General features: G+C 38.1%; 1 protein-coding gene across 2 annotated transcripts in view; it reads left to right on the top strand.

Annotated features, from left to right (window-relative positions):
* MRPL1 (mitochondrial ribosomal protein L1) overlaps positions 1-11,066 on the top strand; it is a 32,063-nt gene extending 20,997 nt beyond the window's left edge. The window contains exons 8-10 of one of the 2 annotated variants that reach the window (XR_004000717.1): positions 5,853-5,934; positions 8,841-9,041; positions 10,609-10,691. Coding sequence is in view for 1 of the 2 variants with exons in the window: in XM_030565126.1 (XP_030420986.1) it covers positions 5,853-5,934; positions 10,609-10,739 (213 nt within the window). In the remaining variant the exon portion in view is untranslated. Of the gene's footprint in view, positions 1-5,852; positions 5,935-8,840; positions 9,042-10,608 lie in introns of both variants that reach the window. The other variant, XM_030565126.1, reaches the window with a different exon arrangement.
* The last annotated feature ends 5,622 nt before the right edge of the window (positions 11,067-16,688 follow it).

The following is a 16,688-nucleotide window of genomic DNA, read 5'->3' as shown; positions in this document are numbered from 1 at the left end:
AGGCACTAAAGTTGGAATGCATTAATAAAGTGCTATAGACATTGAAGCAGTTGTGAAACTGTTTGTTTTCCTCATGTCCCATAAGAATCAGAAGGTAGTTCCCTCAGCCTTAATGTAAAACATATGCATTTTCGTGTACTGTTATGCTTCTGTAAACTGCAAACCCTTCTGTCTCTCTAAAAATCCTGCCTCCTTTATTAGGGGTTTTTTAATATATGAAATAGGAGAGGTATGCTATTTAATCAGTGTTGGCGAATTTAAAATCACTTGTTTGGGAGGGGAAAAATAGTGGAGGTATGTTCCTTATCCCCTTGGTGTATAGGTTTTTACACATAAGGAGACTTTTTTAAAAAAAAACAAACAACAAATAGAAGTACAGGCTTATATTTTCAAAAGTTGCTAGTGTTTTTTGTATTCTCAATTTGAGACTTGTTTAAGAGCCTGATATTCAGAAAGTGCTGAGCACCTATCATCTGAAAATCAGGACCCTTTAAGTTTTCTCAAATTGAGCAACCAAAACTCATTAACTCATTAGTTAAGTCTGAAAAATTAGGTCTCAGTGCATAAAATGTGGTTCGGATGAGATCCAAGTGTCAAACACAACAGAATACCGTATTGGGAGCATGCAATATCAGTAGGAAAATAGCAGATGTATCTGATGTTTATATGCCCTTATGAGTTGGAGCAGCAGTTTAGTGATAAGAGAAATGTAGAAGAGTTGAGATTATGGCTAGACAGCCTACTTTAATTAGATACCCCAACACCCATGAATGTTGTAGCATGAGGTGCATCGCCCTTCTTAACCTAGTACGGATTTTAATTCCACACTTTTTTGCAGTTTGTTTTAATTAACTTGTTAAAAATCTGTAGTGTGTAAAATTGGACAGCCCGAACATTTGACTTTCCAAAGGTACCACTCTTGTGATACATAAATGTGTGATTTAAATATATCAAAAAAAAAATCTATTTTGTTGGTGGATTTCATGTGGAAAAGCTGGTTTTACTAGCGTGCTTACTCCAATATGACAAGGAGATGTCTTGACTGCTGCTAGGTACTAAAAGTGGGGTAATGGAAGTGTTATTGGAGAGGGGATTGATAAATTCAGAGACTTCAGAGGTTAGAATGTATGTGCGTGACATAAGTGCCATCCTCCAACCTTTTACATTCGCACAGCTATTGTGACTGTTTAACAACATTCAGTATCATTCAGCTGCAAAATAAAATAAGCACATTATTATGTGCAGGAACTGTGCTTAATTTACTTTAGCTTGGCCTTGAACGTTGCACATATTTGTTATAAAAGCTGGCCACTTACCTTTTTAAAATCCAGTTTGTTACAGTATTATGCAAACAAACCAGGAAACAAGCAAGCGGGAAAATGATACAGGTGACATGATTAAATGCATTTCACGCTTTCTGCTTTGGGCTCACTTTATTTTCATAAATCAGATGGTTTTCTGGGTATGTCGATTCTTGCTAATATTTGTATATTATTTGTAAAAACAAACATAGCAGTTACTCTGTTTTTGTGATCTCATTGATATTTCGTTGTCTGTTTTTTTCCGGGAGCTTTCACATTGCAAGTCCCAGTTCATCAAACCTAAATCTTTTCTCCAAATTACAGTTATTCATCTCCCTTGCATGTAGAAATAGGCAAAATTTCAGGTTGTGCTCCTGTCTTCTTGCCCATTTCAGAATCAAGGACAAAGCCTTCCTTCATCATCTTCACAATATTAGTTTCTATGGATGTGGTTTGACCCCTCTCCCCTCCTTGGCACTCATGTATCTCATTCTATATTTGTTCTTTCTTCCTCTCTGAGTCTTTCAAATATTGGATTCCTCTCTTATTCATCCATGTTTGCTACAGCGTGTGGTGTATGCTTTCCCATGGTGTCTCCAACATCTAGAGCAGCTTCATTGTGCCTAATTGGCTTCTTGACTAGTTTCCAATTTTATCCTTCCTGGCCTATGACTCCTAACCCTCTTTCTGATTGAAAACAATCAAATCCTTTTTCTTAGAGCCTTCTGTTTTCTCCATGTTTAATTCTGACACCTGGCTGTTGCATTCCACCATATTGACACCCCATATATGTATTTGAATTGTCTGATGGTTAAGTCCATACAGTGAACTCAGGTGTGATGCATTTGTATGAATGATGTAAACTAAATGTTTTAACTAATATTTGAAGCTTGTGATATAATAGGAGTCACCTTTTTATACATTTCCTATTTGCATATCCTGAAAGTGGAATAATTTTGAAAACAAGTTTGAGATTAAAATAGTAAATTAGTTTATGCCTTGATGTGCAGTGTTTTTAGATTGGTTGAATTTGCATTTTATGACTGACACATTTTGCAAATAATGCTGTCTACCCTCATGATGTAAGTTATTAATGAATTTGGACACTTGTGAGGCTTATGTGCACAAGCGGGGGACATTGCATGAAGCACTCTTCTAGGGAATAATGCTAAAAAGTAGTAAAGCAATTTCCCGGTCTGGTGCAGACTGTGTGTCTATGTACTCTGCTATACATCAGTACTGAAGTATTCTTTAGGACTAATCTAAACACTAACCTATTGGATTGTAAAGCCCCTCTCTAGTCTGTACTAGTTTTGTAAACTATAACACAATTTGGCTTGTGGTCTCTTGATATGGGAAACTGTGAGTGCCTTAAGCAAGAATAATAATGAAACACTGTTTCCCTAGGAGTATGTCTGAATGGGAATAAAAGGTGTTAAAACAATCCAAAAAAACCCATTAAGATTCAGGATGACTTATTTAAAGCGATCTTAACTGGCAGTGTTGTAACCTACCCTACAGCAATGCTTCAGATATGTTAGTTTGCACTTTAACGGAGCTTTGTAGTCTTATTGAGCTAACACAATTGAAAAATGCTTTTTGCCTGACAAGGCAGGCCTAGAATTAACATTGGTACATCAGCTATTGTAAAGAGGGTCTTAGAGTAACTATTATCAGAAATTCGGGATTTGTTACTCAAATAATGTATATCACATGTGGTAGTAATGTCTTTAGCTACCGCAGTTCTCTAATGCTTTTGTGGAGCAAAACATGCAGTTTTGCTTAGTTTCTCAGCACCAGTTGACACTTGTTTTAAAATTAGACTATAGGTTTGTTTCAGGGTGACTGAACTTCAAACGGCAGTATTTTTTCTTGCTAATTCTTGTGGGTATTTGCATTTTTCGTAAATGGTTAACAAAGCTTTTAATTAATTACAGTAGGATCTTTGTAATCCCATGTGTGGTGACATGATAAACTCCAGCCATCAAACAGTGTGGCTGTTGTGCACTTTGCATCATGAAAGAATATTTGGCTTTATACTATATTGGACAACTGCATGCCACTATACTAGATAACACTTATATGAGAGCGAAGAGAATGTAAATGATGTGATGTGCGTTTAAAATGAAATGTATTCTTTGTCAAATGAAAATGACATTTCGAAAGCACATTCATGTTTGGGACAGTGTGACTCCGGGGATTGGAAGTCAAAAGACCTGGATCTGATTTTCAGATCTATCATGGCTTGTTGTGTAACTTTGGGCAGGTCACTTCATTCTGTGCCTGAGCTTTCCTGTCCATCAAATACAGAAGATCCTTCTCCACCTTTCTGAAGTACTTTGATAGCTATACAGACGCCCCCTGACTTATGCAATCATTCCGTTCTGGAAAGCCTTGCGTAACTTGAACTTTGCGTTAATCAGAAATGTATACCCGTACGTTACGCAAAAATCTCCGCAACTCGAAAATTCCATTTCTGGCTTATGGAACTTTTTCCCTAAATGCAAATTTGCATAACCCGGGGTGCATCTGTAAATGAAAAGCTCTATATGAATGATAAATATTAATTATTAGTGTAAGTAACTGAGTACCCTGGTAATCCACCCCCCTACCTCCTGCTTGCTTTCTCTTCTCTTTTAGGGTGTACTGAACCCCTTTTATTATTAATTCCATTGAAAAGACATATAAAGGATGTTATATTTAGAGCAAACTGCTAATACTAATATATCTCACTGATTGTTTTAAACTTACTTTCTTAGAACAAATGCAAAGCAACTCATTCAGAGTGTAATTAAGAATCACTGCAATTCTGAACATCAATGTAAGAATAGATACTTAAAATATCATTTGAGTTATGAGGTTCTTTATTGTTACCCTTACAATTTCTTGTCATTTCTTTAATTTGCCCTTGTGTTGAATTGCTAGCTTTACCAATAGAGTAAACTGCAGTAATGGCAGTTTTCATAACTATTGCTTTACAACTGCCTTAATGCATTATTTAGCTGGCTTTCAAAGTGTTACTTGAAAAAATGAATACAAATTAGTTTGGATACCATAGGAATATTTGTTCTTCACACTGAATACCTGTTACATTAACTTTTCTTTATGATCTTTTATCAAATTGAGGGAATGTGTCCACTAGGGTACCAAATGAGCTTGTCTTAGTATTGTCATTATTAATTGTATGGAAGAGGGAATAAATAGCACATTAATGAAATCCACTATGTTGCAAACTCCATTGCGGACAGAGAAATAATATAAAGAAAACGAGAAAAACATGGACAGAAAATAATATAAGGAGATACAACTTCAAAACATACAACTCACAAGCCTACAGGAAAGTAATTGAAAACGTACTCGATGGCAGGGAGGTTTCTGGGAAACAGTAATGCTGAGTGAAACCTGTTTGTGATAGTGGACAGCAAATTAAACATGAGACTGCAAGGCATTATTGTAACAACAATGTGAATGCAATTTTGAGTGGCATGTATTGAGGCATCCCAGAGCCAGAGGTAATAGTTAGTCTTCATGTCTCTCTCTCTCTCTGGCTTTGATGTAACTATATCTGTAATAATGTGTTCGGTGTGGGGTGTCTAATTACTAACTATATAGACAAGTTAGAGGGAACTCAGACAAGAACACCGATAATTGGGGGTTTGGTTGGGATTGATGATTTGAGGAGAGATTAAAAGAGCTACATTTTTGCTTAGCTAAGGCCTTGAGACCCAACAAAGCATTTAAGAATGTATGTAGTCCCTTTGACGTTGGGGCTACTCGTGTGCTTGGAATTTTACATACATGCCTAAGTGCTTTGCTGAATGAGGGCTTTCGCAATCGCAAATGGAGATATAAATCTACAACTGCTTGAAGGGTGGAAATGCCACCGGTGGACAAAAATCAGGATGAACGGTTATAGCTAGAACCTGCAAGAGTTGGCATAAAAATGAGGAAGGAACTATTTGGGCTTCACATCAGCTGAGTGACAGAGTAAATTGTGGAATAATCCTCAGAGTGAGGTGGTGGAAACCCTATCTCATAGGGCATGTAAAACTAGAAGGGGGGGAAATGCTAGAAAGTACGCTGTGAAATCATCTACCTGCCAGTGCAGGATTGTTCATTAGCAGACATCTCTAAATTTATAAATTAAATTTATATTAAAAGTATTGCTTTAGAAAATAGATCTGAAGTCATCCACACATTGCTCAATGAAAGAGGTTTGAAAATGGTTTTACATTTTTCACCAAAGCGATTGTGCCTGTTTAATCTTGAGCATCCTGGTTTACCATCCGAGAACATGGATGTGTACATGTGACTGTGGTGATGTACATGCCGCTAAGTTAGTGGTTTACTTAAATGATTTTCTTCACAGCGGGGTATCTTCTTGCTAATGTCACTAGTGGAATTTGTAATTCTTGACATCTTAAACCAAAGGAACTTTTTTTAAATTTCAGATACCCAAAACACCAATTAAATATTTACCCAACCACTTTTAATTTTATTAATCATCGGCACTTGCTTCTGTATAATTAATTTTGCATTAACCTCTTTCAGCTGGATATGCCTAATGAACAGATAGTTGCCAATCTGGATGCAATTATTAAGGATGTCTGTACGTACAGGCCATTGAGCTATGGTAAGTAGCTTTTACTTTAGGCTCTTAATTGAAGTTAAAGCAAATTACATAAATTAAGTAATAAGAAAGCGCTGACTACTGCCATACATGCCACAAACGCACATCACGTCATCTGCCTTTAGGATGGAGGCAGCTTTTCTGCCTTGTTCCAGCTTGTTACTTAAACTTTATGCCTAACTTTAAGCATATGAGTGGTCCCCTTGACTACAGAAGCACTATAGGGTATGTCTACACTATGAAATTAGTCCGATTTTACAGAAACCAATTTTTGGGAACAGATTATATTAATGTGCTTTGCCAAATCAGGAGTTTAGCATTGCTATGCAGTAAGGACAGCATAGGTCAGAAAATAAGCAAAATTACCGAACCCAGCTGAGTTTGCAGGGAAAGACTATTACATAGGACTTAATGGAATTTGGTCAGGATGAGGGGGTTCCCAAGCTAGAAGTTTAGAGAAGAATGAGCAAGCAGAAAATTCTTTCCAGGCCTCTTCATCAATTCTACACCACTGGTGGATGCCTCTCGCACTGTTGTGAGTCTTTATGGGGGTTGGATGTATGGATTCTAGCGCGAGTGTTTATCGGTGATTCTACCCAATGTGGCTGCACTTCACCAGAGGATCTGAGTCATACGTCAGCCACTACTTAGTGCAGAGAACTGTCACCAGCCATATTTTTGCTCTTGATATAACAAATTTGTCAGTTTATTTTCTGTTAACTTTCTAAGCAATACAATGAGGTCACCTGTGAATAAAAATCCAGTCTGCCTGTTTCCTACAGGCTTCAGAGAAGTATTGGCTCTGTTCAGTGTTTTTAATTTATAATCTGAACAATGTGAATCCTGCAGCATGCTCTTTTCATTGTTGACTTTGTCATAAAGTAAACGCACAGTGAACGTCTTCTGCATGATTGGAGGAACAGGAGTGGTTACTAAACATAATAGTTTTAGAAGAAACCACCTGATGTTTTAAATAGAATATCCAGTACACTGCCATCTAATGTTTAATATTGCCTTGTCTGTCTTTTTAACATTTATATTGCTTCACACAATCACAGTGATTCTTCCCACTTGACTTTTTGGAGCAGTTGCTTCCCCTACCACACAGCACTTGTGCTCACCTCTCACTGTTGTTGGATGTGATCTGTGGTGTTTGAAATTCCTGGCAAGATTTTATTTCTTTCCTATAGAAAATAAACTTTTTTTAAAGGGCTCAATGTTTTAGAAAATATGTGGCTGATTACTTCGGGTGATCCAATCAGCAGAAACAATAGAAGTCGAATATCCTGACTTTCAAAGATGTTTTGATAACTACATCAATCTAATAAAGTGGACGTAAGCTGCTGGAGTGGCTCATTGTTGAGGAAGAGTCAGTTTTGCTCTTCAATGACTAATTCTTGCGATTTTAGTGTGTGGTGGTTGCCAAAAGGGGATAAACTTATTTCAGCTTCCAAAAAGTCAGACTTTAACCTAGGTAACAACTGAAAGGTGATGTATAAAATCTATCATTCTAAGTAGTTGCTGCTAGTCTCCTATTTTTTCATTCTTCACAAACCCTGCTATGCACAATGTATAACAACCAAAAGGTATAGGATGTTTTCTTTACCGTATGTGCACATAACCATGTCACTGAACATGCATGCTTAGCATATAGCTCTCCTTATGAAAAATTAAAAATATTCACTAAATTAAGCATGCAGATTCATATGTTGCAACATACAAATTATTTTATTCATACTTCCCCCAAAGACAATCTAATGGATTTGACTTTTCTTTGGTTCCTTTTGTGGAAAGGCTCATTCTCCGTTCAATAGCAGGAGTCCAGCTGGAATGGGGAAGTTGTTGGTGTTTTTCCATTAATGAATGTTGAGAATATAAATGACTAATTTATGAGTTTCTGTAGATCTGCAGATAGGGAAAATTAATTCTGCTGTGTTCCATATCCCTGGAGACAAAAATATGAAATCTAGGATTATTTTTTCTCTACAGTTTTTCTTGCCTGACATACCTAATAACAATTCAAAGAAACGCCAGCTTCCCAGCAGTCAGTGATGTTGTATATTAACGTTGAGCTGCACTTAGCATTGGGGAAAAAGATTAACTGTTCTAAATGAGAAATTGTAAATCATCGCAAACAGAGCTACAAAGGAATAATGATAACAAAGATGAATATTTAATCAAAGTTGTGATTACTTTGGGACTAGAGCAATATTGTGTTTGTAGCACACTTTGAAGTTTGCATTTATTACATTTGCCTTATTTATATTTCAATGCAGTATTCCATTTAAACACTCCGTATTAGTTCATTTTCAATACTTGATTCTATTGCTTGCATTTTTTAGCACTAGCCATACATTTTGGTGCTATCAAATGTTGTCATTTCCCCTTTTGATATTTCCCTCCCTGATTCCTGACCTCCTGCATCAAATGGACCACTAAGCCCCCTTTCCTGAATCCATCTTGGCTTTTCCTTCTCATTCCCCTCTCACTCTAAATAGGAATTTAGAACCACCTTGTTCTTCAGGTGCAGGGCGCACTTCTTAGACATTGCTGTAGCTAATATAAACACAGAGTATACTGTACTTTATAATTTATTTAAAAACACAATGAAAAACACTCCATAGCATGCACTTCCCTGTGGGAGAGGATATGAGGGAGAGTGAACTGCACATGACAAACGGTCACATCACTTAATGTACCACTGGAGGATGCTCTCATTATGGTGATGAGGGAAGCCTATGAACCTGTATAACCCAAACAGAAGCCTGATCTCTCTCCTTTTCACAGGAGTGGGGCTTCCCAGCCCCTCACCAAGCTCTCCATTAGTGTTGAACCTCATTCCTTTTGTGCTTTTGATGGGGCCTCCAGGTAGGGTCAGACTTCCCTCTCTACTCCTCTTCTCCCTTCAGGTGTGTGGCTGTGATCACCAGATGCTCTACCATCCTCTCTTGCTGTCAGGTGAAGTCTATGTGTGGTAGTGCTGACTTGGACCGTATTTCTTCTGAGTGGAAATATGGACAATACACCATGGAGGTTGATTGCAGGAGTGCTGCTCCTCATTTCCTTCTGCTCGAATGTGAAGAAGAGCTCTGTGAGATGCATATCTCTGTGTAGGTGTAACATGTTTCCTCAGTCTGACTGAGCTTTTAGTCTAGAGCTCTGCCCTGTTCCTGCACTCTGCCCACTTGAGTTAGTTCCCATCATCCCGGAAAATAGATGGAGCCTCTCTATCTTGTCAAAAGGGGTATTTTTAATGAATAGAGATAAATCCTCAGTTTGAAATAAGCTTTTATTGTCAGGGAAAATTTTGTATGTTACTGTACAATTTTCAAAGCCCCCTAAGTGCTGTATGTAGGAACCTAAGTCACTTTTGAAAATTTTACCCTAGGATTACATGTTTGATTGCAAAAACAAGAAGTTTATAGGCTGCTAAAGCATCTACATTATATACCAGTGGTACTGCTCCAGTCAGAATAACTGAACCATAACCATACTGACTTTTAATGAATCTGTAAAATTTTAAAAACTGCAGTACTTTTCTCATAAATACACATACGTCTATAACATACTCAGAGAATTAGTGTGTACAGTCCCCTGGGAAGAAAATATAAGGGAAAAAAGTTCAGGAGAGTTGGTAGCTTCTGAGAGTAAATATTTAAGGCACAATAAACTATCCTAATGCAAAGAAATATAGGAAGAATAGTAAGATGGCTCCAGTAGGAGTGCCTGAAAATAAAAAAGGATTACTACTAAAAAGTGGAATCATGGACATAGCTAAGGATCAGTATTACAAATAGTCCAAGCATATAGGGAGAAAATTAGAAAAGCTATGGCACAAAATGAGTTACACGCAGCAAGGGACATAAATGGCAATAAGAAGAGGTTCCATAAATGCATTAGGAGCAAGAGAAGATGAAAGGAAATGTAAGTCCGCTGTTTACAAGGGAAGGAGAGCCACCAGTGGACAACATCAAAAAGGATGAGGTATTTGATGCCTATCTTGCTTCAGTCTTCTCTTAAAACAAAAAAAACATTAATGGTGACTAGATGTTTAACACAGTATTAACAAGGAGAGAGGCAAGACTGGAATGGACAAGTTAAAGACTGTGTGTCTAAACCAGGACCTGAGTAAATTCACCCTAGGATCCATGAAGAACTAGCTAAAAAAATGTCAGAACCATTAGTGATTATCTTCGAGAACTCAGAGGAAGGGTGAGGTCCCAGAGGACTGGAGAAAGGTACCACATTTGCCTATCTTTAAAAAAGATAACATAGAGGACCTAGAGAATTATAGACCACTCAGCCTAACTTCAGCACTTGGAAAGATACTGGAATAAATTATTAAACTACAAATTTGTAAGCACTTATGGGATAATAGGATGATAAAATAGACTACAGGGATTTGTCAAAAACAAATCATGCCCAACCAACCTAGTTTTCTTCAGCACCAGTGTAAATTGGTGTAACTGACAACACTGTGGTTGAGAAATAAAGTGGAAATGAGGTTGTGTCCCAAGACATCCTTTAATCCCTTGGTTCAGTGATACTGCTTGTCTTTAAACAACTGGTGGGAGGTAGGGGTGGTTATGGTGTATATCATAAGGTAAGTCAGCCTGCAGGTATACAAAATTCTGCTAGAATAATTCAGAAGGTATTTTCTGTGTTTTGTTTTTTCAGGCCCATTTGTCCAGCGCTTGATTATTCGAAGTTCAACTAGTGAAGGTTTACAACTAAATCTTGAGCGTTTTCTCCCTCAAGTAGAGGAAGAGGACAAAGAAGATGTTAAAGAAACAGAAGCTCCAAGATAGCCTGCCAGTGTATTATACTGCAAATTCTCTTAGCATTTTATGTTCAAGAATCCCCAGGAGTATTTAAAAATGTTTTCCTATTAATTTGTTTGATTCCTCTCAGAAATTGATGGTCTAGCCCAGATCTTTTTTTTTTTTAAATTGAATAAATGCCATGTTTGAGATTTCGTTTTTAATTCCTGCAGCATCAAAGGTATGTTTAGACTTTGAGACACTTGACATTTCCCCCATGTGCAGGTGAAAGCTTTCATCAAGTCATGTTTGTTACACATTGTATCATGATTTAACCAAAACTTTATTATAAATTCTCATCATTATTGTATAACCTTCCAGGGCAATAGTCTCTTAATTATGCATGCTTAATTCTCCGTTACTGCTAATGGGAATGATGGGCCCAATCATTCGAGGTGCTGAGTATGCTCCATTCCGGTTGAAACCAATGGAAATAGAGTACTTGGCACTTTGCAGGATTGGGTCCTGTGTATGCTTTAATGCACACTAGTTGCACTAGTTCATTTTGTTGGAGATAGATGTAGGTTTACTAGACAGAAATGGGTCAAATTCAACTCTCCGTAACACCAGTATAAAAATGAATAATTCCACTGCAGACGGTGTTACTCCTGAAATTTGCTGGAAATGTCATTCTGCTCTGCACATGATGTTTCCGGGGAAGGGGGGATTGCCAAGGAGGTATAAGCTTTTCTTTGCAGTTCTGTGGTACATGGGCCTTTGAGTGAAGGATAGCCCCTGGGATAAGAAATCCTTGTCTTTTGTTAAGATGAAGACATTCTGTTAAAGGAGGAGAGAGAGATCACATGAATATACATAAATATCTTGTTTTTTCTGTTCTAAAACAGTTAACGACTGGAGCTTGGGTTCTGGAACCCTGCAAGGTGGCAGGGTACCAGAGCTGTAGCCTGAGCCTGAACATCTACACTGCAGTTATACAGCCCCTTGGTCTGAGTTAACTGGCATGGGCCAGCCGCAGGTGTCTAATTGCAGTGTAGACATACCCTGAGAAGCCTTATCCCCTGCCTTCCATCTGACACTATAGAAGCCCCCCCTTGCCCGGGGGGGCTGGGCACAGTGCAGCATGTGGTGGAGCGTGAGGTCATCTGTTTGCTTGCAGGGATTTCCTTGCATAAGAATGACAATAGTTAGCATTTTTCCATAGATTTCCCATACAGACTCTTGTAACAGCCCTGGGGTTGTAGGACATGTATGAGTAAGGAATGAGTAGTATCTGGGAGCTGTATTGCTATGGGCATAGTGATGGGCCAGACCTGCATATGTGCGCTTCAGTTTATAGAATTTACCTGAGTACTTCAGGACATTTGTGCATCTGGTGGCCTAGAGGCCCCTGACAGAACGATGTAAAGGAAACTCAGTGACTTTCCTGTCTCTTCTGCATGCTTTACCTGCATGACCCTTCAGTTCTTGGCCAACAAAAATGATTATTAGAGTTGGCTGAAAGGTTTTTAAATTGAGAGATGGCTTTTTTATATGAAAAATAAAGTAAAAAAAAAAACTGGTCTGCTATAAGTAAATGAAAAATAGATAGTTTTTGATTGATTACAAAAACTCAAAAAGTGGGTCTGGTTTCAAACCCTTTAAACCGCCAACAACTTTGGAATTTTTTTGCTGAACTAGTGTTTAACTCTTTTGACCAGCTGTAGGGTTATGCAATTAGTTTGAATCAATAACATTGAAAGCTTTTGGCACCAACTAGCAGTTAGTATTAATCATTGTAATTCGAAATTGACCATTATATTTACCTCAGATTTGATGTGATTAATATGGTACATGTGGACTATAACTACATGTCCCTTTTTTCTCACCAAAATACTTTTTGAGTAAAAGCTTTGAGACTGTAGCATAAGAACTCATGAAATTTTAACTAGTTGTCCAAAATTAATTTTACTCCACTTTACTGCCTGTAGAAACAAACAAAACCCCCTCTACCAAAGCATTATAAACTCACTGATCATAACCAGTAGGTGGCATTCATCTTCTGTGTAGAACAGTACAATTTAATTTGTCATGATGTGTTTTCTCAAGTCATCAAAGCACAGATCAAGAAAATTGAGGCCAAGAACTTGACATGATTCGAATGGAAACTGAATATCCACTGAATTCTTGTATATACTGATGCGAGTATCCTAGCAACCTCATGAGCGGGAGGCAACGTTAAACGTTAAGTAGAATGTATTTGGAGAGCAATATGGTTAATTTCAAACTGAGGCACAGGAAAGGTGTAAGTATTGATGAGAGTTTTATAGTAACTTTTTAGTAATACCAAAATGAAACTTGTTCCAAGAATGAGCCGGATATTTTTATGTCTAGCTTCACTAAATAATCTACCACAGTAGCATCTAGATCTCCCACTGAAATTGAAGCCCTGATGTACAAACACAGTATATGACAGTCCCTGCTCAGAAGTCTGAATGGACGAGACCGATGAAAGGTGGAAGGGGAAAGATAGGAATAGGGAAGTGAAGTGATGTGCCCAAGGTGTCACAAAAGTTAGTGACAGAGCTTAAAATTAAATGTTGGTCTCTTGATTCACAGCCCAGTGTCTTATCCATGAGTCCATACGGACTCTAACAGCAACAACAAAAAAGGCAATCTAACTAATTTCCAAAAATATTTTGTATACTGAGCAAAAATTACTACGTTCAACTCTCCTGTAATAGAGACTTCTGCCAGGAGCACTGGATGCCTCCAGTGACAATGGACTGTGGAGCTTTTGCCTCTAATCTACAAGTTCAAATGCAGGACAAAAGTGAACCAAAATAACTATCAATGGAAGGCTGCCTGGTGATCTGTGTTAAGGAGTTGGTGATCTTATGTGTGTGCATAACAAAACTCACCACTGCAATTTGTCTCAATTGCTATCCTAAATTGAAGAAATGGGGTTTGCGTTTAATTCTGGAAGTGGTGATGTAGGTCAGTTCTTGTCTTTAGCAGGATTGAGTCCCTAGTCTAGGATCTGTTCCCATGATGAGAGAGTTCTGTCCCCTGTACTCACTGATGTCTCCCTATTGGTCAACAGTTCCATTGTTCTACTCACCTGGAAGATCATGGTCACTGAAGGAGAGGTAATTCTTTGGGCAGCTAGGGTCAGTCCCTTGAAGGGATTTGACTATCTTGAACTGTCCTCTGTATTCAGTGGGAAGCCAGTGTGCAGATCAGAGCACTGAGTTAATGTGTTCACAGCAACCTGTGTTGTTAAGCAAATGGGCTGCTGTTCTGTATTTTTCAGAACATATGACTTCATTCCTGAGTTATATAAAACTGTATCACCACTAACAATAAGCATGTCTCAAAGATACAACTGTCTGCCATTAGGAAAACAGAATTTGTAAGACTTTCTGTAGAAGCATCATCTGATAAGTCTTGATTATTACAGCAAAGGAAGGTAGGTGGCACAGTGTTTTGCCGGTGGCACCAGTACACCCGAGGCAAGCTCTGTTTATGCAGAGACGGAGTGGGATGGCAAAAGAGAAATGGGCAGTGGATCAGGGTGGTCTTCGGGGGCAAAGAGGAATAGGAAAATGGGCCTTTCCAAGTTGTGTAGTTCAGCTGCATTTTGAATTTGGGAGCCCATTGATGAAGGCAGAGACAACTGTATTCACACGACAGAGCAGCAGTTTAATAGATAACCCTGGGAACATGCAATCCTCTGGATGAGAATTGAATTTGTGCCTGCTATCTCTGTGTAGGGTGTGCGTACATCTTGAAGGAGCTGTCAGTGATTTTTCATTTTTTACCAGTGCTATAGAGTATGAAATGGTTGACTATTGAGAATAGTTCACTCAGACAAAGGGTATATTGTGTGCATTCAGTTTCCACAAAACTTGCTCTTTTTTATGCTAAGTAATGTTATACAGAAGTAACTTTTATGAGATACTGTAATATGGAACACTCTAAGCTTGTGAATTGAAGGGAGCTAGCTGTCTAGTGAAATTAGAAGATATTTACAATCATGAAGAATGTCTTACAGCATCTATTGCATGTGATTTATTCCTTCCCCCTCCTTCAGTCTCTCGCTCATTTAAAAGATGGTCCAATTAATGAAGCACAAATATCCAGATAATTTTATACTACTACTTCTGAAACTGTAAGGCTGACCTTCATAGAGAAGTCCTTTCCTGAAACAGAACAAAACCCTGTAGAATTCAATAGTCCTGGTGCAAAAACCATGTAATAGTACTATATCTGTTGTCAGCTGTAATGTTGGGATCAAGGCCCTATATAGTTGGGACTGTGAATACTTAAATTGTTTGATGGTAAATGAAATTATTCTGATAAAATTGTAAAAATAACATGTCTTTGGGTTGGTCGTTATTAGGGCAAGGTATGAATTTACCTGTATCAGCCACCTAATTTAGAACACTGAGGTAATTGTTATAAGAAGATCCGAGTTGATGAATATGCTGATTAGACCATTAGCTATTATCATAAAATACCAGTTTTTGCTAAGATTGGACCCGATTACTCAACACAGAAGGCAGACCCCGTTAATTCTGTCTTGCTTTTTTAGAAGGCCATCTATTTGTGGTAAACCCAGCAAATTTTTGCAAGGCAATGGTCATTCATGCTGGTATTCTCCACACTGAGATAAGGCCTAAAAGACTACCCTCTGTGAGAGAACTGGACCACGTTGACTTGGATCCAGAATAATTGGATCACCTGATTAGCCCTGAAGCTACAAAGGTGGTCCATGAGGTGGAGAAAGCAGAAGCGGGCCTCTATGAAAGTGAAGATCACGTGGAAGGGGAGTATTCTCTCCAGAGTGGACAGTGACAACACTGGAAAGTGATGTGCCCCTCCCTTCCCTGGATAGGTCTCTGGAGGAAAAAGAAGTGAAAGACCTGAGTCATCAGCTATACGCCTGCCTGACCCAGTTTGTTCTGAGACTTCTCTGTGTTCTGAGTTCTGACCTTTTCCATCAGCTGGTACCAGTTAACAACCACCACAAGAGTTAAAGATCCCAATAAATGAAATTTGAACTCTTCCCTTTTATTTTACAGGAGGGATACCTCTACGCTTCAATGTCTTCCTAAAAGATCTGCTCTAGAAATTATTTTGTGGAAGTTCTATGGCCTGTGGTATACAGGAGGTCAGACTAGATGATCAGAATGATCCTTTCTGGCCTTAGAGAGATACGGTTGGTCTGTGTGTAAATGGCACCTTTCGTGGTTTCCTAAAAATAAAATGGATGTTTCATCCAACTAGTCAGAACATTCTCTTAAGTTAAAAAGTCATTTTTGAAAGCTGCTGCTGTGTATGATTGCCCCATCGCCGCTGTAATTAAGACTGTAGAAAGGTTTCTGTGCTATTGTGTGTGAACATATCCTGGAACAGCGGAATTTATGGAGGAGGTATAAAAGTGGAATTTCTGAGATGCATTCTAACAGTTATACTTTCTTAAGGTGGACCAAGATGGAATTACCACTTACTTTAGGTGGTCTCACTTGGCAAAGGTCTTAAGACCAGAATGGACATTTATGTTCTATGGCCACACATGTCCTTCACCGGCTATATCGAAGCACTATGCTAGTTCGGGTCAGAGAAACTGGCTCTTCCTTAAATTCTCCCAATTGCAGGTTAGCAAAAGTGATTCTTCTCATGTCAACCTCATAATTTGATTTAATTACCCACTGATTGATTTATTGGATAATTTGAACCTTTTGATTTATTGATTCAGTTTTGTCATTTGATTTTAATAATTTTGTTTTATTCTTACATAGCTCAGTGATATGTATGTTTAGTTTTATATTTACTTGCTTATTCTTAATAAAATCTATAAAAGTCCACTAAATTGGTTTATTGTACGAACACTTTAACATGAGTCAAGTATCCTGAAGGGCAAAGATCAGTAAAGTGTTTGGGAGCACCCCCTCTCTGTCCCTAAATGACTACCTATGTCCCACACATTACAGATTC

This window comes from Gopherus evgoodei, chromosome 5 (assembly GCF_007399415.2).
Source record: "Gopherus evgoodei ecotype Sinaloan lineage chromosome 5, rGopEvg1_v1.p, whole genome shotgun sequence".
Lineage (NCBI taxonomy): Eukaryota > Metazoa > Chordata > Testudines > Testudinidae > Gopherus > Gopherus evgoodei.
Note: the sequence above shows the minus strand (reverse complement) of the source record. Positions and strands in the feature narration are given on the sequence as shown.